Source organism: Diceros bicornis, chromosome 32 (assembly GCF_020826845.1).
Source record: "Diceros bicornis minor isolate mBicDic1 chromosome 32, mDicBic1.mat.cur, whole genome shotgun sequence".
Classification (NCBI taxonomy): domain Eukaryota; kingdom Metazoa; phylum Chordata; class Mammalia; order Perissodactyla; family Rhinocerotidae; genus Diceros; species Diceros bicornis.
Genome location: NC_080771.1, coordinates 20,591,238 through 20,615,515, shown reverse-complemented (window position 1 = coordinate 20,615,515; position 24,278 = coordinate 20,591,238). Strand labels below are relative to the sequence as shown.

The 24,278-nt window shown below is 42.4% G+C and overlaps 1 protein-coding gene across 1 annotated transcript in view; it reads right to left on the bottom strand.

Annotated features, from left to right (window-relative positions):
* Nucleotides 1-24,278, bottom strand: part of TANGO6 (transport and golgi organization 6 homolog) — a 174,859-nt gene that overhangs the window by 14,788 nt on the left and 135,793 nt on the right. Inside the window, exon 17 of the mRNA XM_058528125.1 lies at nucleotides 19,174-19,287. Within this exon, the coding sequence (XP_058384108.1) occupies nucleotides 19,174-19,287 (114 nt within the window). The remainder of the gene's footprint in view (nucleotides 1-19,173; nucleotides 19,288-24,278) is intronic.

The window sequence follows — 24,278 nt, the reverse complement described above, 5'->3', positions numbered from 1 at the left end:
AGACACAGCTAGAATTCAAACATGCATCTGTCAGGTCTAACTCTGCAAATCTTGCCTTTAAACACGTGCAGTTACTAGGAAATCCAATATGCAAGAGGAAGCCTTGCATATTGCATAAGAGGAGAGAATTTGACCTTTCTCCTGCAGCATCAAAGTTGTTTATTTGGATGGAGCCTGGTTAGGGAGAAGAGAGAGCAGCAAATGGGCTACTGGCTAACTGCAAGGTTTGGGTTTTCCTTGGGGTACCAGTTTGCTTGGAGCATCCTGCATCACCCCAGGCTTACTTGGGTCACACAGCCTCAGGTCCAGCTTGAGTCGGCCACAGGGGAAGTACAGGCCACTCTCCTTAGAGCATTTGCTCAGTGGAATTCAATGCTCTGCGCAAGACGCTTTAGGAACAACAGGTTATAGCATCAGACCAAAGGCCAGAGAAAACCAGAGTCACTGACACATCAGAGGCCCTGGTGGGTTTGTATTATGTGCTAATATATACATGGCGTGGATCAGACGTGAACTAGACTGGAAAAAGCAACCGCCTGCCCAAAGCTAAGCATGGCTACACAGCCCAGACTTTGCCTCTGAGCAATACTATCATTCTAGTATAGTAATTCTCCACCCTTGCTGCACACTACAATCCCCTGGAGAACTTTTAAAATGCCTGGGCCCCACCTCAAACCTATGAATCAGAATCTTAGGGATTGGGGCTCAGGGCTTAAAAATTTTTTTTTCTTAATTTCTTTTTGTGCTCTCCAGGTGATTCTAATAAGCAGCCAGGATGCAGCAGCGCAGGATGTTAGGAAAAAACACTGGCTAGGTGCCTTAGCGAGAGATATGCCATGGTTTCAAAAGTAGAGATCACCGTTATGACTTTGCCTATGAAAAGTCTAAGCGCCAACAACAAGGGTGATGTAATCTGGACATAGCCTATTGTGCTTCTTGGAATTTTCTCAACTATCAGCAACCAGGATTTTATTTTCCAGAAAGGGGACGGGGTCAAAATCATTTTTGATCCACAAATTAAGATTGCATCTTTTTTCCAAAATATTTTAAAAATTTGTTCTTTGGGGCCGGCCCGGTGGCTTAGCGGTTAAGCGCACGTGCTCCGCTGCTGGCGGCCCAGGTTCAGATCCCGGGCGCGCACCGACGCACCGCTTCTCCGGCCATGCTGAGGCCGCGTCCCACATATAGCAACTAGAAGGAAGTGCAACTATGACATACAACTATCTACTGGGGCTTGGGGGGGGGGGGAATTTGTTCTTAAACATGTGTATGTGAGGTGCGATTCTGAAGACAGACAAAATTACAGGCCATCAACATGCATTCTGTAAGAAAATGAAAGGATAAGAGAAATGCAGCTGCCTCCATTGCCTGGTTAGCTGGTTAGGCAGAAACCTCTGTCCAGATGGGAGGAGTTAAGGGGAATACATGTGCTAAAATTTTGATAGCAATACACACACACACACACACATATATATAGCTCTGTGTGTGTATGTGTGAAGAAGCCAAGTTTTGAACTGCAGCCGGTCTGGTTGCTCATCAATATTCATTCCATTACTCTGTCTCACAGGACTCCTCCCAGCTGATTGGGGCACAGCATGACTACAACCCAACTGCAATGAAAACTTTAGGCACTTCCAAGTAAGGGAGGTAAAATTCCCTCCTAACGAGAACTTGTTTGGATAACTTTTGTTCTTGGGAAGAGTTAGGAAGTCCCAGAATTTCTAGTTCAAGATCTAAGAAGGCTATTTATAGCAAAGGCAGGTACAATAAATTTAAGAGATGTGTTCACACACTCTCTCAACAAACATTTATTAAGCACTTATTTTGTGCAAGACAATGTGCTAGATTTGGGGAACATAAAAGTGAATGGAACGAGGGGCTGGCCCAGTGGCGTAATGGTTAAGTTTGCACACTCCGCTTCAGTGGCCCGGTTCGAATTCTGGGCGTGGACCTACACACCACTCATCAGGCCATGCTGTGGTGGCATCCCATACACCAAAAAAAAAAAAAAAATAGAAGAAGATTGGCACAGATGTTAGCTCAAGGCCAATCTTCTGCACCCCCCCAAAAAAGTGAATGGAATGAGTAGTCAAAGCCACAGAGAGAGAATGGTGATTGCTACAGGCTGAGGGAGGGCGGAATGGAGAATTAGTGTTTAATGAGTCCAGAGTGTCAGTTTTGCAAGATGAAAAGAGTTCCGTGGAGGGATGGTGGTGATGGTAGCACAGCAATGTGAATGTACTTAATGCTATTGAACTGAACACTTAAAAATGGTTAAGAAGGTAAATACTGTGTTATGTATAAGTTAGCAAATTTTTTTTCTGGCTGAGGGAGATTCGCCCTGAGCTAACATCTGTGCCAGTCTTCCTCTATTTTGTTTGTGGGTCGCTGCCACCACATGGCTGCGGACGAGTGATGTGGTTCTGCGTCCAGGAACCAAACCAGGCTGCTAAAGCGGAGCACGCCAAACTTAACCACTAGGCCACAGGGTGGGGCCCCCAAAAATTTTTAAAAAAATAACTGGTGTGTTCAGGGGCTCCCAATTCCCTGTTGACATCAGACATGAACAAATCATTACAATATCTACTCTTGTCCTGAGCTGATACGTAAAGCACTGTAGAACCTGGGGAAGCGAGGACTAATTTTACCTGAGAAATCAGGAAAGGCTTTTCACAAAGAATATGACATTTAAATAGAGTCCTAAAGGATGAATAAAAGCCTATCAGATGGACAGGTGGAGGGGAAAGAAGGCATTTGAGGCATAAAAAACAGTATGGACCAAGATATGGAGGCAAGAAATAGTATGCAGACTGGCATGGGGCTCTCAGGGCACATGAGGGGAAGTATGGGAGAGACAGTTACAGAAGTCAGAGGAGTCCAGATAATAAAGGGCCATGTATGGCATGCTAAGGAGCCTGGTCTTTATGTTATGGATCTGGGAAAAAATGTTAGCTGGGGACTGGACTCCAGCAGATGTGCATTTCAGGAAGATCTCTCTGGCTGCAGTTCCCTTACCACACTGAGTATGTGGATACCTGTCAACCCCAGAGAACTAAAGAGTAGAAGAAAGCCCAGTGGTGAAGGGAACACAAGTCCTAGGAACCCAAGTTGATTTCAATAGACCTGTAACAGTTCACCTCTTCCTCAAGCAGAATCTCGGGCCAGTTCTAATTAGTTCCTTCAGAACAGCCATGCTGGCAATAAGGCAGACTGGGTTTGCGTCCAGTTCTTTCTCTTACTGGCTGTTTGACTTGGGCAACTCAATGTAAACTTCCTGGACCTCAATTTTCTTATCTGTAAGTAGAGTTAATAAGCCTATTTATCTCACAGGGTTGGTAGGAGGACTCAATGAGATAATGAATGTGAAGAACTTAGTGCTTTGCCTCGCATACAGTAGGCCCTTAATAAATGTTAGTTATATTATTATTAGATACTAAACCTCAGAGAACATGGAATTTATTTGGAGCAGATTTACCAAGAGCAAACAAACCATGGGGCGATGAGCAATGAGCTGGAACAGGCCTCAGAGCATCAATCCAGACTGTCATTTCAAGCCCAAGGAGGGTACCTCAGTCACAACTCTTCCCTTTCAGAGGATGAAGCAAAGATAAGTGGGTTTTGCAACCCAGAGGCTGCTCTGATTATCAGCACCATCACTCTTAGAGGAAGAATCCTTTCCCAATCAGGCTGCAGGGCAGGAGGAAAGTCCCAAGACTCTCACTCCCCAGCCTGGCAGCCCCGAGGGTGTCTGGTCTCCTTCAGTTTTTCTCTGCTTCCTGCTTTTTCCAGTTCTGTGTACACTATGGGAAGTTGCTGGATGGTGTAGTCCATAGTTGGCCTGTATTTTTGGCAAGAGATAGTGGAATATGAGGTAGAGTAAAAAGGAAGCCAGCGTTTTTTCCTGTCTCTGCTCTCCGAAGAGTTCACGTTGGCGGGTCCTGGGAGGTCAGGGCACCCGGGTCCCAGGCTAGCCCCAAACCCCCTCCTCTCACTGTACCGTCATTCTCCAGGGTAGACAGTAAATAAGCTATAAGGAGGCAGTCTGACCTGTTTTCCTTTTGGATATCAGGTTTCTAGGATCTGAAGCAGCCTTCCATTAGCCATGATCTGTGGCAGAAAATGCCCAAGTGACTCAGTTTCTGAGTCCTTCAGATGACAGTCACAGAACATGTGAGTGCGAGTCAGGAGCCGCACGGCGTGGGCTCATCTACTGCTCCGCCACTTACTAGTTGTTGGACAAGTTACTTATCTTCTCTGTCTGAGCTTCCTCATGTGTAAAATGGGGATATTAATCATACCTAAATGGGATTATTATAAAGATTAAATTAATGTAAAGCACTTAAATATAAGTGCGATCATATACTAAATGCTCAATAAAAGCATTTTGGTGGGGTTTTAATATACACTGAATTTTTCAGGAATGCAATTACCATATCAATTGAGAGAAGATAATATTTTGATTTGTTTGGAATTTCACAGAGAGTGGTTTATCATTTTGGAAAATCAGGCTATTCAATGTACTTCTGAGTTGCCAGTATAAGATAATCCGTATTAATCTGTATTTGTAGCTGTTCCATTCATGATGATTCTACATATAAGAGCAACTGAATAATTCATTACAACTTAGAGTTGGCCTAGATAGTTATATATTAAAATATACATTATTTCGTTATAAACTACTATCTTTTTGTTCCTTCTTTATATTATAGTTGGGACATTATATTGATTTTTTAAAAATATATGTAGGTTAAGAAGCTATAAATTTCATTTCAGGAGAATAAAGGGGAAACTCCAAAATATTTTTTATAATAAAAGCATATTGGGTCTGATCTAGAGAAAGGAGCTGACAGGAGATGTTCCCAAACCTGGTGCTTAACTTGTGCTCCAACTCACTTTTGCGACATTACCTAAGATACCTGGATAATAAGACGAACCTCGTTCCAGGTGAATGAGTGAATTAAGTAAGAGGAAGAGGGGGAAGATACTATACTTTCATTAGCACTTGGCCAATGTAAGCTACCAGGAACAACTGAGAATGAGTGCTAAGTCTTCCTGGCGTTAGCTTTGGAAAATTATAACCACGGTCTCTTCATGAACTTTATTTCCTCATTCATCAAATAAAACGGTTGGATTATTTCCCAAAGTATGTTCTATGGAACATTATTACTTGGCATGCTTATAATGAAAAAAAGGGTTCCTTGGTAAATGAGTTGAGGAACTTGTTAGTTTTCTCTGCTGTAGGACTTCTCAGACTCCTTGACATGCACCACATCTCCAAGAGGGGAATATATGTTGTATGCAGCATTTTCCAAACTTATTTGACCATGGAGACCTTATGTCAAAAGAGTAACTCATGAGGTTAATAAGCCAAGGGAAATTTTTGCAAAATACAAATTAAATAGCTCTAAGGCCTCTTCCACCTCTAACATTCTACAATTCTGTGTTTAAATGGCAGTACCTTCTTCTTGGCTATTTTAAATCAGAATAAGAAAGGTAAGGAAAATAAAATAGCAGAAGCCTGATGCAGAAGAGGAAGACATGGGGCCAGCCCAGTGGCGTAGCAGTTAAGTGCACGCGCTCCGCTGCAGCGGCCTGGGGTTTGGATCCCGGGCGCGCACCGACGCACCACTTGTCAAGCCATGCTGCGGTGGCATCCCATACAAAGTAGAGGAAGATGGGCATGGATGTTAGCCCAGGGCCAGTCTTCCTCGGCAAAAAGAGGAAGATTGGCGACAGATGTTAGCTCAGGGATGATTTTCCTCACAAGAAAAAAAAGAGAAAAGAAAAAAAGAAGAGGAAGACAAACCAAATTCTAACATATGTAGATCTATGTAAATGATTATGCAGAAGAGGAAGAAAGGGAGCAGTTTTAAATGTTAGGGCTTCCAAACTGTCACTTATGTTATCACTAGAAAAGGTTGGACATTTATATTTTAGCAGTCACAGTAAGGTACTCAGTCCTAATCTTTTCAGTTTTACTTCTCAGATCCATTACTAATGTCATATGGATTTGGCCAAGTTACTGTTGAGGAAACCTACGGGACTATCCCCTACACCCAGACACTGACCCCAGCTTCTCCTCTCACAAATGGCTATGGTGGAGGCTGAACATGGTTTTACACAAACCAGCAACCCCACATACCCTACCCGGCCCAGCCAAGTTGGTTGATCTGGGGATGGGCATCTGATCTTAGCTGAAACATTAAGTTTCCTCCCAGGAATTTTTGAAGTTGGGGCCAGAGAGGGAATCTCTGAGTGTCGGATGTAAGATACAACACTGGGCCACCGTCAGTGGTCAAGTTGCTGCCATAGGAAGAAAGCTGGACTCCAGTGCAAGAGAATGAAGGCGAAATGCAGGAGGAGCAGAGATAAGAGATGGAGCATTTCAGTTCCTGATTCTAAGAGTCACTGACGACCAGCCCCTTCCCAGCTTTTCCCACAACGTGGTTGTTCAGCCCTTCTCTGGATTAGGCAGGCTAAAAAGTTCTCTTTGCTTAAGCTAGTTCAGACTAGGTTTCTGTCGCTTAAAATCAAAAGAGCTCTGACCATAGTCATATGTCCTCCATACCTACTTGCTCCATCGATAAAGAGGGGAGGATGGAGGCTGCCTCCTGAAAGCTGGTGGATTGAACACATGCATATACCACTGCTCCCTCCTGAAACCCAACTTAAATGACAGTAAAGGGATAAAAAATGACACTAAATTATTAGAACAAAAAAAACTAACAAGGCAATGGCAACAAAAGTTTAGATGCTAGAAAGCAGTTGGATGAATCCTAGGGTCACAGTCCTGATCTGCCCAGGTTAGCACGTTTTACGTCTGCTGTGCTGGTATCATTATTAATAGTGTCCTCTTTCACTCTCAAAAGTGTCCTGGTTTAGATGATAAATTGATTCATTAACACTAAGAAGTCCAAAAGCAAGCTTAATGCACCAGAGAAACTCAAAAAAGTTCAGGAGGGGCCGGCCCCGTGGCTTAGTGGTTAAGTGCACGCGCTCAGCTGCTGGCGGCCCGGGTTCGGATCCCGGGCGCGCACCCATGCACTGCTTCTCCGGCCATGCTGAGGCCGCGTCCCACATACATCAACTAGAAGGATGTGCAGCTATGACATACAACTATCTACTGGGTCTTTGGGGGGAAAAGAATAAATAAATAAAATCTTTAAAAAAAAAAAAAAAGAGTTCAGGAGTTGATGGGCCATACCTCTTAAAATGCAGGTGAACAGAAGCCCTGGTTGGAAGTATGTCTGAGTAGTAATTAGTCCCCTGATGCCTTCCATGCTGTGTATCCAGGTGACTCCCCCTCCCTAACCACAGCAGAAGCCTAGAGTTTCACCCTCTGGAGGATCCAACCAGAGAGACTCTGGATAGGTGGACATCATCAGATACAGATAAGGATGAGGCTACCATGTTGAAACTAGAAGGATTAAGTAAAAGTCTACACACTGAATGGTGAGACTGTCATCTTCCTGCTTTCACTTATCTTCCAGAACCCTGGCAGCCAGGCTTATATCCTCTAGGTAGGAGACTAGATGATTCTTCTCTGACCAGCCCCAAAGAAAAGACTTCAAAACAAGTCTTGGAGTCTCCCGATGAAATGACCTGCACAGATCATCACCCTCCTATAAAGTCCACTAGTCTGTAAGCATTGCCTATGCACACAGAGCATCCTCAGCTTTTAAGTGCTCTGTTCTTCAATCTTGCAGCAGGCTTAGAAAGTAACCAGCCCACATAAGAGCAACTGGATGAAAGGCTGTAGGAGACATGTCTCTCAGAAGATGAAGCTGTTAGAGTACTTGATGTGTTTCAACCTTTTAAGAGATTTATAAACTTTTATTAGAGATCAGGGATGAATTGGTAATAGGTTCACAGAAAAGTAACAAATGTAAACCTGAGACATTTATTAACTTCAGAGAAAGCCAAAATTCATACAAGAAAGGAAATGTAGGGCCAGCCCAGAGATGTAGTGGTTAAGTTTGCATGCTCCGCTTTGGTGGCCTGGGGTTCACAGGTTCGGATCCTGGGCGCAGACCTATGCACTGCTCATCAAGCCATGCTGTGGCGGCGTCCCACTTACAAAGGAGAGGAAGATTGGTATAGATGTTAGCTCAGGGCCAATTTTCCTCAGCAAAAAATAAATAAATAAATAAATAAAAATCAAAAATTCAAATTAAAAAAAAGAAAGAAGTGTAATCATAGTATATTATATGGCTCAGTTGTGGATAATAGTTACAGTCATAATAATATATACACTAAATGCTAAAATGGCAAAAACTGTAATACAACTGTATAAGGGGAATGGGGAAGGAGAATGCATATATTTGTGGGGTGCATGTTAATAATAATAATAACCAACACAGGGCCGGCCCCATGTCTTAGAGGTTAAGTACGCGCGCTCCGCTGCTGGCAGCCCGGGTTCGGATCCCGGTCGCGCACCGACGCACTGCTTCTCTGGCCACGCTGAGGCCGCGTCCCACATACAGCAACTAGAAGGATGTGCAGCTATGACATGTAACTATCTACTGGGGCTTTGGGGGGAAAATAAATAAATAAATAAATAAAATCTTAAAAAAATAATAATAATAACCAATACATATTGAGCTTTTAGAACCTATACATTCTAAATGCTTTACTTAAATAAGCTCATTTAATTCTTACAACAACCCTATAAAGTGGTACTATTATTATCCCCATTTTACAGATGAGGAAATTGAGGCACAGAGAGGTCAACTAACTTGTGCAAGGTCTTACTGCCAGTAAGTTGCAAGGCAGGGATTCAATCCTAGACATTCTAGTTCTAGAGTCCACACTCAGTCTAAGCCACTATACTCTGCTGCTTCATTCCTTCTCACTGAGGCCAGTTTTCTCCACCTGAGGACCATAATCACTTAGTCAGTCCCACTTTTACATATTAGATCTGTTAGGAAGTCAGTAAGTCAATTTAAAAATCAAGAAATAGCACTATAGGCATGCTATTTAGAAATATGGAAATAAACATTTAAAGAAACAGCTGATCAAGTTGAAAATACTTGCTGACGGGGAGTGGGAATGGAGGGTAAGAAAGGGGGATGGGGCTATGGATCTTTGAATTAGGTTCTGTACAACTATTGTTTTTAAACTATGTGCATGAATAACTTTTTTGGAAATAAAAATTAAATTAAAAAACAAATACATTAATAATAAAAAGACCAATAGCCCAATTAAAAATTGGGGGGCCAGCCTGGTGGCGTAGCGGTTAGGCGCACGCACTCTGCTGCGGCGGCCTGGGGTTTGGATCCCAGGCACGCACCAACGCACTGCTTGTCAAGCCACGCTGTGGCAGTGTCCCGTATAAAGTGGAGGAAGATGGCCACGGATGTTAGCCCAGGGCCAGTCTTTTTTTTTTTTTTTTTTTTGTGAGGAAGATCAGCCCTGAGCTAACATCCACGCCAATCCTCCTCTTTATGCTGAGGAAGACTGGCCCTGGGCTAACATCTGTGCCCATCTTCCTCCACTTTATATGGGACGCTGCCACAGCATGGTTTGACAAGCAGTGCATTGGTGAGCGCCTGGCATCCAAACCTGGGCCGCCAGCAGCAGAGCGCGTGCACTTAATCGCTACACCACGGGGCCAGCCCCAGTAGGGTCAGTCTTCCTCGGTAAAAAGAGGAGGATTGGCAGATGTTAGCTCAGGGCTGATCTTCCTCACAAAGAAAAAAAAAAAAGGACAAAGATTCTGAATAGACATTTCTCCAAAGGAGATATACAGATGGCCAATAAGCTCATGAAAAGATGCTCAACATCTTTAGCCATGAGGGAAATGCAAATCTAAACTACACTATTTCACACCCACCAGGATGGCTATAATCCTAGTAAATGATAGACAATAACACATGTTAATGAGAATGTGGAGCATTTGGAACCCTAGCACATTGCTGGCAAGGATGAAAAATGCAGCTGGAAAACAGTCTGGAGTTCCTCAAAAAGTTAAACATAGAGTTGCCATATGGCCCAGCAATTTCACTTCTAGGTGTATACCCAAGAGAACTGAAAACATATGTTTGCACAAAAACTTGTACACAAATGCTCATAGCAACATTATTTAAAATAGCCTAAAAGTGGAAACAACTCAAATGTCCATCAACTGCTAAATGGATAAATAAATGTGGTATATCCATAAAATGGAATATTATTCAGCCATAAAAAAGTAATAAAATCCTGATACATGCTACTATATGGACCAACCTTGACCACATTATGCTAAGTGAAAGGAGCCAGACACACAAGGCCACATATTATACGATTCCTTTTACATGAAATGTCCAGAAAAGGCAAATTCATAGACAGAAAGTAGATTAGTGGTTGCCAGGGGTTGAGGGGAGGGGGAATGGGGGAGTCACTGCTAATGGGTACAGGGCTTCCTTTTTGGGGTAATAAAAATGCTCTGGAATTAGATGGTGGTGATGTTTGCACAACTTTATGAATATACTAAAAACCCTGTACACTTTAAAAGGGTGAATTTTATGAATATGAGTTATAGCTCAATTTAAGAAATTATGTGACAAAAAGATATAAGGTGAGGGGGAGTGGGGCTATTGTGCTATTGATGAACAGAGCCCACTCATTTGACCTCTCTTTGGGTCAGCAGCAGTGGCCTTGCAGAAGTGTCTTCATCTGCCTGGACCTAGCCTTGCCTTGCTCCTGTTCACCAACTTCCCTCAACTTGAGTCTGTCTCCAGCCTGGCACTGCTCCTCTCCTGACACCCTTCCAGCCCTGCTCTCTCAGACCCTGGCTCAGATCCTGGGACAAAAATGCCCCTGATAATCTCCAGGGTTATCTAGCTGTAAATCTTCTTTAACACAGGGGTTTAAGGGCACGACTTCTGAGTTGCTATCCATACACAAAACTTGTATTTGACAGGAGGTAGAGATCCTTGGAAAAACAGGCATTCATTAATGACTAAACCTTCAGTTTTCAATGTGTGGGAATGAACATTTGGAAAGTTGTGCTTCTGGTTTGACTGGGTCTTAGGAAGTAAAAGATAGCAAATTATGTTGGGCTTGAGACAAAACAGAATAAGACATGCTTCTAAATATATATAACAGGTGCAAAAAGTCATCACAATTTTTTTGGCAACACCTAGCCACAGAGAAGTGATGAGAAATTTGCTCTTTATGGAAAAAATATATGGCTAAACAGAAACTGGAACTTGGTACAAGTCTCTACTCTAACTACAATGTCACTTTAAATATTCTCAGCCTGGGAAATTAAACTGGTGACTGCTTATTGTATACTTTCACCCATTATTGGTGCAATTCTTTGCCTTAAAAATAATCTTTATTTGATCTTTCTTTAAAAAACAAGCAGTCTAATAAAGGCAGGGAAGCCAGGTAGAGCACAGGCTATAGACACACACAGCCTGAGTTTAAACCAGCTCTGCCACTTACTAGCACTGTGATCTTGAGCAGTTTGCTTAACCTCTGAGGGGCTTCCTTTAGTCATCTGTAAAATTAACAGGGAGTAACAACACCTACCCTCAGAGTTCCTGAGAGAATCAACTGAGATGACGCAGCAGGCACTTGCTCAGTGCCGGCTTTATGAAAGCAGACAGCATTATTGTTGTTTTGTGGTACTACATCCCCTGCTTCCCCGTGGCAGGTAAGAAAACAACAGTGTTGGAGGTCAAATTAAGTTCAAACATATGTCAAGTCCTTTTGGTTCAATGACTACAATCTAGGTTCTTACAAGTTTTCCCAGTGGAGTTGTACCCCTCATGAGGAAGAAAGAGGTGGCACATGCAATCATGAGGTCCTTGCACAGAGTCGGAAGGCTGGATTCCATGTCATAAATAAAGTCTGTTTTCCAAAATCTGAGATGACTGATGGTGAGAGCCTGGCATGAGAAAGTGTAACATTCTAAAAATTCCAGCCATGACATAAATTGCCTATTCATTTAGATTGAGTATTAATTTACCTTTGGTGGGTTTTAAAAAAATCATTGAAAAACCCCACCAAATCTATGGATCAGATAGTAGGAGTAGCGGTGATGGTGGTGGTACTAGTAGTAATAATAATAAAGACAACAATAACAATCAGCAGTAATCATCATCATTGTTGTCTTTTATATTTACAACCCTTTACAGTTTGCAGAGTTTTACATGTGATCCCCATCTAATTCTTGGCACATTAATGTCAGGTAGGTAGGACTGCTATGAAGAAGGTTCAGAGAGGTTAAGAGATTTGCACCAAGACCAGAACTTGCACCAAGTCCAACAGTCCAAAAAATTCTTCAATGCTCCCTCATTATTTTCTCTATTCAAGTGTCAGAATCAATTTCTTTCAAGGTGAGCATGTCAGAAACACTGCTCCTCTTGTCTTCCTGAGGCTATAGGATGTGGTACAGACACTTAAAGGGGAAAAAAAAAGGACGAGAGCGTGACAGACACAGAGATGCAACACACAGAAGAGGCTCTTTTCAAGACGCAGCAAGAATGAACAGAGGGAGAAGCATAAGCACAAAAGAGAGAAGACTATGGAATCTTAGCAGCCTGTTACAGGTTGAATTGTGTCCCCTGTCCCCTCCCCAAAAGATATGTTGAGGTCCTAACCCCCAGTACCTCAGAATGTGACCTTATTTGGAAACAGGGTTGTTGTGATGTCACTAGTTAAGATAAGGTCACACTGGAGTAGGGTGGGCCCCTAATCAAATATGACTGGTGTCCTTATAAGGAAGCCATGTAAAGACAGAGACACACAGGGAAAACGCACGTGACGACAAAGGCAGAGGTTACGCAGCTACAAAGCCAATAAAGGCCAAAGATTGCTGGTAAGCCACCAAAAGCCGGGGAGAAGCAAGGAAGAATTTCCCCACAGGTTTTAGAGGGACCATGGCCCTGTCGACACCTTGATTTTGGACTTCTAGGTTCCAGAACTATGAGACAGTAAATTTTTGTTGTTTTAAGTCACCCAATTTGTGGTACTTTGTTACGGCAGCCCTAGGAAACTAATACAGGGCCTATGAGGATTTTTTCTTCTAAGACTAAAGTGAAGCAACAGCAACTAGGTGTCTAAGAGTAAGAGGAAAGTGTTTGAAGGGGAAGAGACAACTTATAAACTTATAATATATTTCTAAATCCCTCTATGCCTCTGACTCTCTTGATACTGTAAACAATGTCCAACACATGCTGGGTTCTTATTAAATGCATTTTATTAATAACATCAATACTGTATGGAGATTCCCCAAAAAATTAAAAATAGAAATACTTTATAATCCAGCTATCCCACTACTGGGTATCTATCCAACGAATCTGAAATCAACAATCCAGACAGGCTTAGGCACCCCTATGTTCACTATAGCCAAGAAGTGGAAGCAACCCAAGTGTCCCTCAACTGATGATTGGATCAAGAAGATCTGGTATATATATACAATGGAATACTACTCAGCCATAAAAAAAGACAAAATCATCCCATTTGCGACAACATGGATGGACCTAGAGGGTATTACGTAAAGTGAAATAAGCCAGAGAGAGAAAGACAAACACTGCATGATTTCACTCATATGTGGAAGATAAACTGACACACGGACAGAGAGAACTACTTGGTGGTTACCAGGGGCAAGGGGGTTGGGGAGTGGGCACAAGGGGTGAAGGGATGCATTTATATGGTGACTGACAAACAATAATGTACAACTAAAATTTCACAATGTTATAAACTATTAAGACATCAATAAAAAAATAATAATATCAATACTGCAAACATCCGATCCCAGGCGAGTAGCAGATGATCAACAGAACTGCTGCCTTGGTCAACTGGCCGTAGCTTTATGCTCCTAGGAAGGGGAGATGCTCTTTAATTTCAGTCCTGGAAGGGCTCTCCCAAGTACTTTTTCAAAGTTTGCACAGGAAGGTAATTATTACCTAGATCCCAGTCATTTTTATATAAATGTTCTTTTCATTTGCTCCTCACATGGAAACTTGCATCTGTTAAAAGGAGCATTGTCTGTGAAACGAGTTCTGGGAAGGAAACTGGACCTGTTTACTATACCCATAGAGCAAAAATCACACCAAATGCTGTCAAAATAACTTTGGGGATAAGACAAAACCAACAAAAGGAAGGAAAGTTTCCATTCAGTCTGTCCATTTACGTATAAGTTGCCATTTGTGCTTTGTCAGAGATTGTCATATCCTCCTCAGGTCCTGACTCCCAGGATGGACAGACAGGCACAAGGTGAAGCTAGGACACATGCACTAAATCGTTTGGACGGACATGTGTAATTGCTGTAATTAAAAAATCATGACATCATCCATAAACCATTTCTGTTTTTTTAGCCAGGGTTTGCCTTCTCTCTCAAAAAGAAGTAGGAGAGTAACTTTCAACCACACAAATGTTAGTGAAACCTCTGTTCACAATGTTATTATGAAGAGGCTTCTGTCATCAAGTCCAACACTGGACTCAAAAGAAGGAATTAAAGATCCTTCCTGGGTGGAGGCCTGGGTTTGGCTCAACCTGACTCAGCCATCAATTAATAATTAATCCCAAACTCTTCCCCCTGAAGATGCTTCCACGTTTTGCTTATTTTTGAAGAAATGACCTGGTGTTAATGCTTGCTTATCACCTTGAAGAAATGAATTCTAAAGCCTACTACTTATTTCCCACTAGACAGAGTTGAGAATAGATTATTCTTTTGTCATCCAAAATTAGGGATTAGAAGGAAGAAAAGCTATGCTCTGGGAATTACCTTCTTATATTAAAAAGCAAGGGAGGGGCCTGCCCAGTGGCGCAAGCGGTTGAGTGCTAGCGCTCCGCTTTGGCGGCCCGGGGTTGGAGGGTTCGGAGCCCGGGTGCGCACTGATGCACTGTGTGTCACGCCATGCTGTGGCCGTGTCCCATATAAAGTGGAGGAGGATGGGCATGGATGTTAGCTCGGGGCCAGCCTTCCTCGGCAAAAAAAAAAAAAAAGCAAGGGAGAAAGTTTCAATATAAAATGCTGCCATACTTGTTCACTACAAATCCACGTGCAAAGTTCTCAAGTACTTCACAGTTCTTCTAAGATGTCAACTTTCTATAAACTATGTAAAGGACTGCAGTAGTAGTTATCTAAATAAATCTAGAACTATAGTCAACCCCAAATCACTCATTCCTTTTTTAAGATCATCAACTTTTTTTTTCTACTATGTATACAGTCGATTCTTGTAATTTGTGGTAGTTATGTTCTAGAAAGTTGCCACGAACACTGAATTAGTGGATACTGAACCATTGCTCCTAGGGGAAATACAAGTTTAGGGTTCTGACAGCCTCTGATCACACCAAATCACTCATTTCTAAATCTTTTTTTCCCTCTCTGTTCTTTATATTAGATCATTTCTATTGTTCCATCTTCAAATTCACTTATTCTTTCCCTGTCATCTCCATTCTGCAATTACTTCCATTCAGTGATTTAAAAAAACATTCAGATATTGTAGTTTTTAGTCCTAGAATTTTCATTTGGCTCTACTTTTTAATTGTTTCTACTTCTTTGCTGAGATTTTTGTATTTTTTTATTAATTGCATGCATATTTTTCTTTTACTTCACTGAGGATAATTATAATAGCTGCTTTAAAATCCTTGCGTGATAATTCCAGCATCAGGATTATCTTAAGGTTGGTCTCAGTTGATTTTCTTTTTTATTGAGAATATGTTCCATTTTCCTGTTTTTTTATATATCGAGTAATTTTGGATTGTACCCTGGACATTATGAATATTAAATTATGGAGACTCTGGATTCTGTTCTCCAATGAGTGCTTTCTTTTTTCTTTACTTTTTTTTTTTGTGAGGAAGATCAGCCCTGAGCTAACATCCTTGCCAATCCTCCTCTTTTTGCTGAGGAAGACCAGCTCTGAGCTAACATCTATTGCCAATCCTCCTCCTTTTTTTTCCCAAAGCCCCAGTAGATAGTTGTATGTCATAGCTGCACATCCTTCTAGCTGCTGTATGTGGGACGCGGCATCAGCATGGCTGGACAAGCGGTGCATTGGTGTGCGCCCGGGATCCGAACCCAGGCCACCCGTAGCAGAGCGTGCACACTTAACCGCTAAGCCACGGGGCTGGCCCCATTTCTTTATTTTTTTAAAGTATGCAATTAGGGGCCAGCCCCGTGGCTTGGCGGTTGGGTGCGCGCGCTCCGCTGCTGGCGGCCCGGGTTCAGATCCCGGGTGCGCACCAACGCACTGCTTCTCCGGCCATGCTGAGGCCGCGTCCCACATACAGCAGCTAGAAGGATGTGCAGCTATGACATGCAACTATCTACTGGGGCTTTGGGGGAAAAATAAATAAATAAATAAAAATTATAAAGCATGCAATTAAATTATCTTCCTTGGTTCAGGGGCCAGAGATAGAGGTGAAGAGAATTTGGGAATCCTCTCTCTGGTTCTTTCCTTTCCAGGATTCCTCCTCTGTCTCCTGCAGCTGTGGTTTCCCCAGACTCAATCTTCTGGTTCCCCAGGCCAGAAAGACTGTTATTTCTCCACCAGAGCCCCTAATGCATTACATGCCTCACCAAATAGACTTGTTCCTAGGCTAAAAGCCAAGAAAATGGGAACTCACTCTGTACAGTGTCTCTCCTCTAAGCATGGACTCCCCGTGCGAGTCTGCTGCTTCTGATCACTCTCCACTGTCTTCAGGTAGCTGCTTAGTACTATACTATGTTCAGAGTTTATAGTTGTTAGCTGAAGGAGGGCCAGTCTGGCAGGCTATTGCTCAGCCACTACCGCCTCAGTTATTCATTACTGTCTCTGGAATGAATTTATGAGTATGGATGCTCTAAACACTTACAATAGAACAAACCAATCACCTTGCAAAGACCCAACTTGGGAAGAGCTGGATAGTTAGGCACAATTTTCTCATTCTGTCGCTCAGCTCATCTTCTCCATGTTGAGAAGGGCTGTTCTTAACTCTGAGGCCAACAGAAAGTACAGGTAAATACACCACCTCTTCTGGGTAGTCCTAGTAAATTTAATTCTCAGCAAGATTAAGGTAGAATGGGCTGAAAGGGGGTTCCTTCTGGCTTCTCCTACGCTTTAGGTTATACTTGGGAATGAGTTAACAAAAAGATATGGTCATAAGGCGAAAACAAGGTTGAGACGAGAAAATAAGTTTTCCAATAATAAAGTGAATGCAGTATTTCCCTCCAACGTGGATATTGTGTTGAATGCACAAAATTCTGGCTACTTGCAAATGGGAAAGAGGTAAAAGTTACCTCATGAGTTGGGGTGGTGCTGTCTTCCCTCTCTGATCCAAGTCTTTCTCCTGATCTTCTAAATCTCTACCTTTTACTGGACTCTCTGCCTCCTTTTCAAACTGCCAGAACCACAAAGGTCCTTGGCCGGCACATCTCCGAGCAACAGAGAATTCACTGAAACCTGGGATTATCTTTTGGCGCTCTATAGCTTGAGAGATAGTGATTAGAAGGGGAAAAAAATACACAAAACTTCATCAACAAAGTGGCATTTTCATTTCAGCTGTTCCTGGGGGCAAAACAGAGCAGTAAAGAGAAATCCTAGATTGAAAGCTTTGTGGTTATCTCCGCTTCTCATTAAAGTTCCCCTGATTATAATCACACCTACGATTACAAGATTTAACACACCTGGTCTCAAGGATGCAACAGGAAGAGGAATCATACATTCATCCCATCCCATTTCCTTTTCTTTATTCACTGAGTAAGCACAATTTATAAATTTCAGTGAATGCAGACTAGAGATGGTTTTGAGAACAGGAGAGAGGCTTTCATTCACATGGCTTTTTCGAAAGTGACAAAAATCTTCCACGGCCACAAATTATTTTAGTACTGGTGAGACAAGCAGTGTTGCTTTCATTGGCTACACACAGATGTGAGAAATCTGGATAGACTTTCTTTCTATTTCTTCTCTCATTTTTACTAACCAGACATTTTGCTTTGCTTCACACACACACACACACACACACACACACTCTCTCTCTCTCTCTCTCTTTCTCTCTCACTCAGTAAGGATGTGTGCACTTACAGAGCTTTGTAGATTTATTTTAATAGTGTTGTAACTCATTTTTAAATACATTTTTATTTTGAAATGATTTTAGATTTACAGAAAAGTTGCAAAGACAGTACAGAAAATTCCTGTATATCCCTTACCCAGTTTCCCCTATTGTTAACAACCTACATAACAATGGTATATTTGTCAAGAGTTTTATAGATCTTGACAATGGGTGAAAAACACTGACTCTTTCTTAGCTCCATTTTGTACAGCAGATTCTCAACAAGAGTAGTGTGTACTCTATAGCAATTTATTTAATTATCTGAATTATCGCGTTATGATCTGTACGTCCCCCACTCCCATCAAGGTCTTAGATAATAACTAGGGGATAACAGATGAGTCCACGCTTGCACAAAAATGGTGTCAGGAACTTGATATGGCAAAATTCTAGCAGGAACAAAGCCTGTGTGTCTGACAAAACAGTAACTCTTCTAATGGCTTCACTGACACTTAGTTAAATACTGATGTGCCAGCCGCAGATGAGCATTGTGGATACCAGGAAGTGAATTATTAATGCAAAGTCTCTCTATTAAGTCAACTGGGAATGAGTTTCCATTAAAATCAAGAAGAAAATTAATTTAGAGGTCACTCCTTAGCAAACATATGGAAATATACATTTTCTTCCTGTATTGGCCATACACTGGGGAGAAATCCGACCAAACTCACTTGGAGGAGGAGGAAGGAAGTTTAAGTTACGCAGCAACTGAAATCTCATGGATTGAACTCATAGCCAGAAAGGAAACATTTTAAATGAAGCCCTTTAGTAATTCCATATGAACAATTAAATGAGTCAGGAAGACAAGTCACTAAAGTTCAGGCTATAGAGGCAGGCTTTGTGCATCCCAGCTAGCTCACATTGGACTTGTCCCTCTGAGGAGAACACCAGGACTCAGAGTCTCAATCTATGAACTTGTGCTCTGGTTTTTCTGCAGCAGTTAGTGTGTAGCTTGCCGAATACGTTGCAGAGGGAATAGAGACTCTGACTGAAGATGCAAACAATACAATTTTCCTGTTACAAAATCCCTGCTGATCGATTCATCTGCATGAGTCCATCCAGGGAACGGGTTTGAGGCCTGCCTTGGTGAGAGGCAGACTGATAGACAAAAAACAAAGAGGAAGGGATGTTGTAAATGGTAAGAAACTGACTGACCTCAGTAGCTTTCTGGCTGAGTCCCCGAAGCAGCAGGACAATCACGTGGACGGCAGCTCTGCGCACTTGAACTTCATGGTCTGTTTTAGCCACAGCAATCAGGCAAGCTGTCACCTAGGAGGGTGAGGGAAGAAGTCAATAAAAATCAGGACTGCACAATTACCTAAAGCCTTTCAACTGTGTTCCACTTTCCAGACATTCATCAGGAACAATTTGGCTTAGAGAGGAGTGGACAATTTCCTTGTTTTCAATAAAGAGAGATCTAGTGGTAGAGATCTTGATTCAGTCTGGCTTTTCTGGAAAAGGACAAAATCTGGTTTGGAATTAAGGAGGGAGTTTAGGGAATGGGAAAGAATATGCGTATATAATAAAGGTACAGTCAAATGCAAATAGTTTCTCAAAAGTGGGAAGAACTGTTACTTGACCCGCTTTGGGGACATTAAATCAAAAGAAGAAAAGATGGTTGAAAATACAGCATCTTAGGGACTGAGGACCACGGAGATTTAGCTAAGCAGGCTTCAGAGTTCAATGCCCAGCACGAGTATGAATGTGCCATCAATGAAAGTTTCAGCCCAGGGATACAGAAATACGTAAATATCCAAACTGATCTCCTTCAGCATGTCCAGACGTCCCAGTCCTACAGATCTAGTGTAGACCCCATGTGAGTTCCAGGGGCCAATTTCAGAGACTCCCTGCCTGGGCTTCTTCATTTATGGAATAGGTCTTTCAGTGCTCATTTACTTTAATAGACAGCTCTATAACAGAAAAGACTGGAAATTACTTGCAAAACATGGTGCCAGATATATAGCTAATAATTATATGTCATAAAATAAGACAGTTTCTATATCTTGTACCAGACACTGGCCCCACCCCCCTCCTGGTAGGCACAAAAATATTCTAAAACCACAGTAAAGAGATACCACTAAAAACAATGGCAACAAACCTTTCTGAGGCATTCGTGTAAGATTTAAAAAGAAAAAACAAAAATTTGAAAGTGTAACCAATGCAGCAACAATCTGAAGGTAAGAATTAATCATTCAGTTAGTCTCTCACTTACTTGTTATTTGATTTACTGAGTGAGTGTTATTTCTTGGCTAACGGGGGAAGGATTTCTAACCATGATAAGAAAATAGCCAGACTGTGTGTTTGGAAACAAGTACAAATACATATTATGTTTAAAGAATGGTTTAAAAAAAGATATAGGCACAAATGAGGAAATAGGCTTGTGTAGAAATTTAACTATGCAGGTTGTATTTTTCACAGCTTTCAAACAGTTGGGCATAGTTCAAAATGTCTAATTAATCAGTGATGGCAGAGAGATTAGAAGTAGCTTTTTCTTAAATCTAATCGCATCTGTGATACACTGGCATTTACTCAAGTTGTACATCTATTAGACAAACTTGCAGCTTGCAACTGAAGGGAAACCCCAGAAAAGCTCAACTCGTTGGGGGCTGTTTTTCAATAAGACCCAGAAAACTGCATCTGCTTTTGACCTGGGACACCCTGACCCAAGGCCATCAGTGGCTTCCATGCCTCTGGCATTAACGGTAGAAGCAATTCAGTCCTAGGAGGAATTCCTTGGGCGACCTCCAAACAGGCAGCAATATAATAGCTACCTCCACTTGCAGGCTTAGTATTTACAAGGTAAGAGTTGAAATCAGAGACACAAGTTAGAGCTAGGTCTGAGTCTTTCTTGACACGTGGAAAGTTTAGCTTATTCAGTCTGATAACTAAAGTACGAAAGCCAGCCCAGGGCCGTGTCATGTGCAGACGCTCCCAAGCCTTTAGCCTCTAGGTTCAGTTTTGGGTCCACGTTTCCATGATTCATGGACCAAGGGTTCCTAGCCTAGGACACTTCTGGTGTCTGGCTTTGCCACCTCTGCTCTGCCTCACTATGCTGAGCGGGCCATGCTTCTGCCTCAGCTCTCAATGTGAGGCCAACTCTAACTGTCAGGCATTTATTCTACGATCAGGAGAGGCAGATGCATCCTAGCTGGAAAACAGTTTCTCCTGCAAGGCCAGTTCTTGAATCCCTGTGCTACCTTGAAGGTATGACTGAGAGAGAAGCCTTGCTGAGACCAGTTGGAATGGCCTCCTGCTTGCTGCAGGCTGCTGGTGACTTATCCACCAGACTGTACCAAGCCCAGCTGCAATCAGCCATCGAGGCAATCAGGAAGAGGCCTTTGAAGAGAAGCGTGTTCAGGAACCTTCCTCAACATCTCTGTCACAGGACCAAATCCTGTGAAACGTATGATGGTTGGTTATACAAAATGCTTTTACAGCATCAGGATTTTAATATGGTCTTGCAGATATCATTAGAGATAAGAACAGCCTTCTTCTATTCAGGTCAAGCTCCCACAACCAACTTGGAATGTCGCTCTTCTGCGGGCCAGTGGGATAGACCCCTCGTCAAACACTAGAAGCAGATGGACGCATGGCCACTCTCTTCCATCTGTCCAGTCTGAACAAGTCCCTCCCACGGCTAGTCTCTCTCACCTACAATCCCAAGGACACACTCAACATTGCCTTCCAGCCCTAAGAGTCTTGGTGAATAGACAGATAGATGATGTAAGGTCTTTACTAATTTATGGATTGATGTAATATTTCTATTCTCTTTTTAAATCTTCCCGGAGGGCAGAAACCCATTCTATGTGATCTTCATGTCACCTGTCCTAAGGGTGAATGCTCCTATTCTAATAAACCATACTATGGAAGGCTTTTTCTTCATTGGCTAAATTATATAAATTGTATCTACTTCTGAAAGCCATCCAGTGAGAAAGAGGATGATTGCTTTGGAAACACTAAAGGTCAGTTTAAGCAATTTAACACTTGATAGGAGCCAACAGAAATAAGGAAAAACATCACTCCCCAAACAGCTGGCACACACCAAGCATAATCAGAACTATAAAAACAAAGATAATACAAATGGCAAGATTACCAAAAACCAACTCTGGAAAATTCCAGAAGAGAGGTACTAGAGTTGAGGTATGTATAAAGAAAGCATGAGTTAAATTTTCCAACTGCATCTCCATCCCTTTTCCTAAAGCTCCCTTTGTTAAAATTCAGGCAGTCTGCTAACTTGTCTGAAACTAGACCATCTGTCCTTCTATTTTGTAAACTAAGAAACCTTAACAGCAAAGACAGTGTGGCCTCTAATTCACATGTGCTCGGCTTGCTCCCTTAACCAGCCATGAAAGAGAACTGCGGCGGCTACTTGAGCTTCCTTGAGGTTTCCCAGGACATCAATTTGCGTCCTCATCTCAGGGGTCCACATACCCTCAAAATGCATGAGCCTTATCACTTAGGAAACTGCACTAATTGTGGCAAAAATGGTAATAAATTTTTTTTTTATAATTTTATGTAAACTTTTATTTTATTTTTTTCCCCCAAAGCCCCAGTAGATAGTTGTATGTCATAGCCGCACATCCTTCTAGTTGCTGTATGTGGGACGCGGCCTCAGCATGGCCAGACAAGTGGTGCGTCGGTGCGCGCCCGGGATCTGAACCCGGGCCACCAGCAGTGGAACATGTGCACTTAACCGCTAAGCCACGGGGCCGGCCCTGGTAATCAATTTGGATCATTCAGTGGGATCAGAGGTGATAGCTTTTCATCAGACCTCAAAGCTCAGGTTCGTGGAATTCTGACCCCCCTCCCATTAAAATTGGGTTGCTCCTGTACATGTCACCTGGGGCATATCTTATTTGCTGTACTGAGGGTGGGCCTCTCACTACAGTGCACTTAAATCATATTCACTTCTCATAGAGAGTGATAAAGATGAAAGAGCCTATCAAGATTTGGTTTCAAGCAACATAGCTCTTCATAAGAACAAGGAGAAATTGGGAAAAATAATAATGCTCTCCAAACAGGTTAAATCTTGATATCAACAGGGAGGAAAAACCTGAATTCCTAGTATAGAGATTGTGGAAGGGTTGATCCTAGTCTTCATATTCCTTCTCTACCAGCTAGCATTGTCACAGCACAGACAGTGCCCAAATCTGGACTACTCAGCAGGTGGGACAGCTTTCTTCAGATGCCCAAGAGCTACAGCTGTGACCCCCAGATCAGATCACATTAGAAGAGCCTGTGGCGGCTAGTCTGTTCATTTCTATATCAAAACAGATTACACTTCTCCTCTTGGTTCCTTCTCTACCAGTACACACTGGGGCTAAGCATTTATGAGACTACAAAAGACTTCAAGAGCTTTTATGGGACACTGAAAGAACTGTCATAAAAGACATTAATCTTTAAAATAAGTTAGACCATTTCATTCCTCTGCTTTGTCTTCACATCTCACTCATAGTAAAAGCCAAAGTGCTTATAAGGCCCCGCTTGGAGTGCCACCACCTCTCTGATGCCAACTCCTACGATTCCTTCCCTTACCCTCTTCACTCAAGCCACGCTGGCCTTGCTGTTGGCATGTCAAACATGCACCTGCCTCAGGGCCTCTGTACTTGCTGCTCCCTCTGCCTAGAAGGCTATCCCCAGGTATCTGCCTGGATCAGCCCTTGCTTCCTTCGCATCTTTGCTCAAATGTCACTCATCAGTGAAGCTTTTCCTGTTCACCACAGTTCACATACAATAACAAGCGCCCTTCGTGCCCCTTACCTGACTAGACTTATCTCTTAGCACTTACTCCACCCGACACAATATATGTTTACTTGCTTGCCTATTTGTTACCTAACTCTCCTCTCTAGAATGTCAGCTCCATGAGGACAGGCACTTTGTTGTTCAGAGCTGGATCCCCACCAACTAGCACGTGGCTTGGTTGCAGTCCCATAACCGGCACAGAGCAGGTGCTCAATATATATTTGTCGAAAGAATAAACAAATGAATGGAGAACTACTTAAGAGCCATGCCAAATATCCCACTTTTTCCACGCGAATGGACAAGAGTGGTCTGACTCCATACGAGGACTCACTGGCTGAAATACTAAGACTGTCAGGTGTCCAATCATGTTCAAACTTGTAGTCCGCCCAGGGCAGCTGGTTTGGCACTAATGACATGGCAAGCGTGGGATGCTACATAAGAAGGAACATCTAAAAAGAAGAGACAAATTATGTGGGATGGAAACACCTGGCTTTTTAAATCAGAGGGAATATACTGCC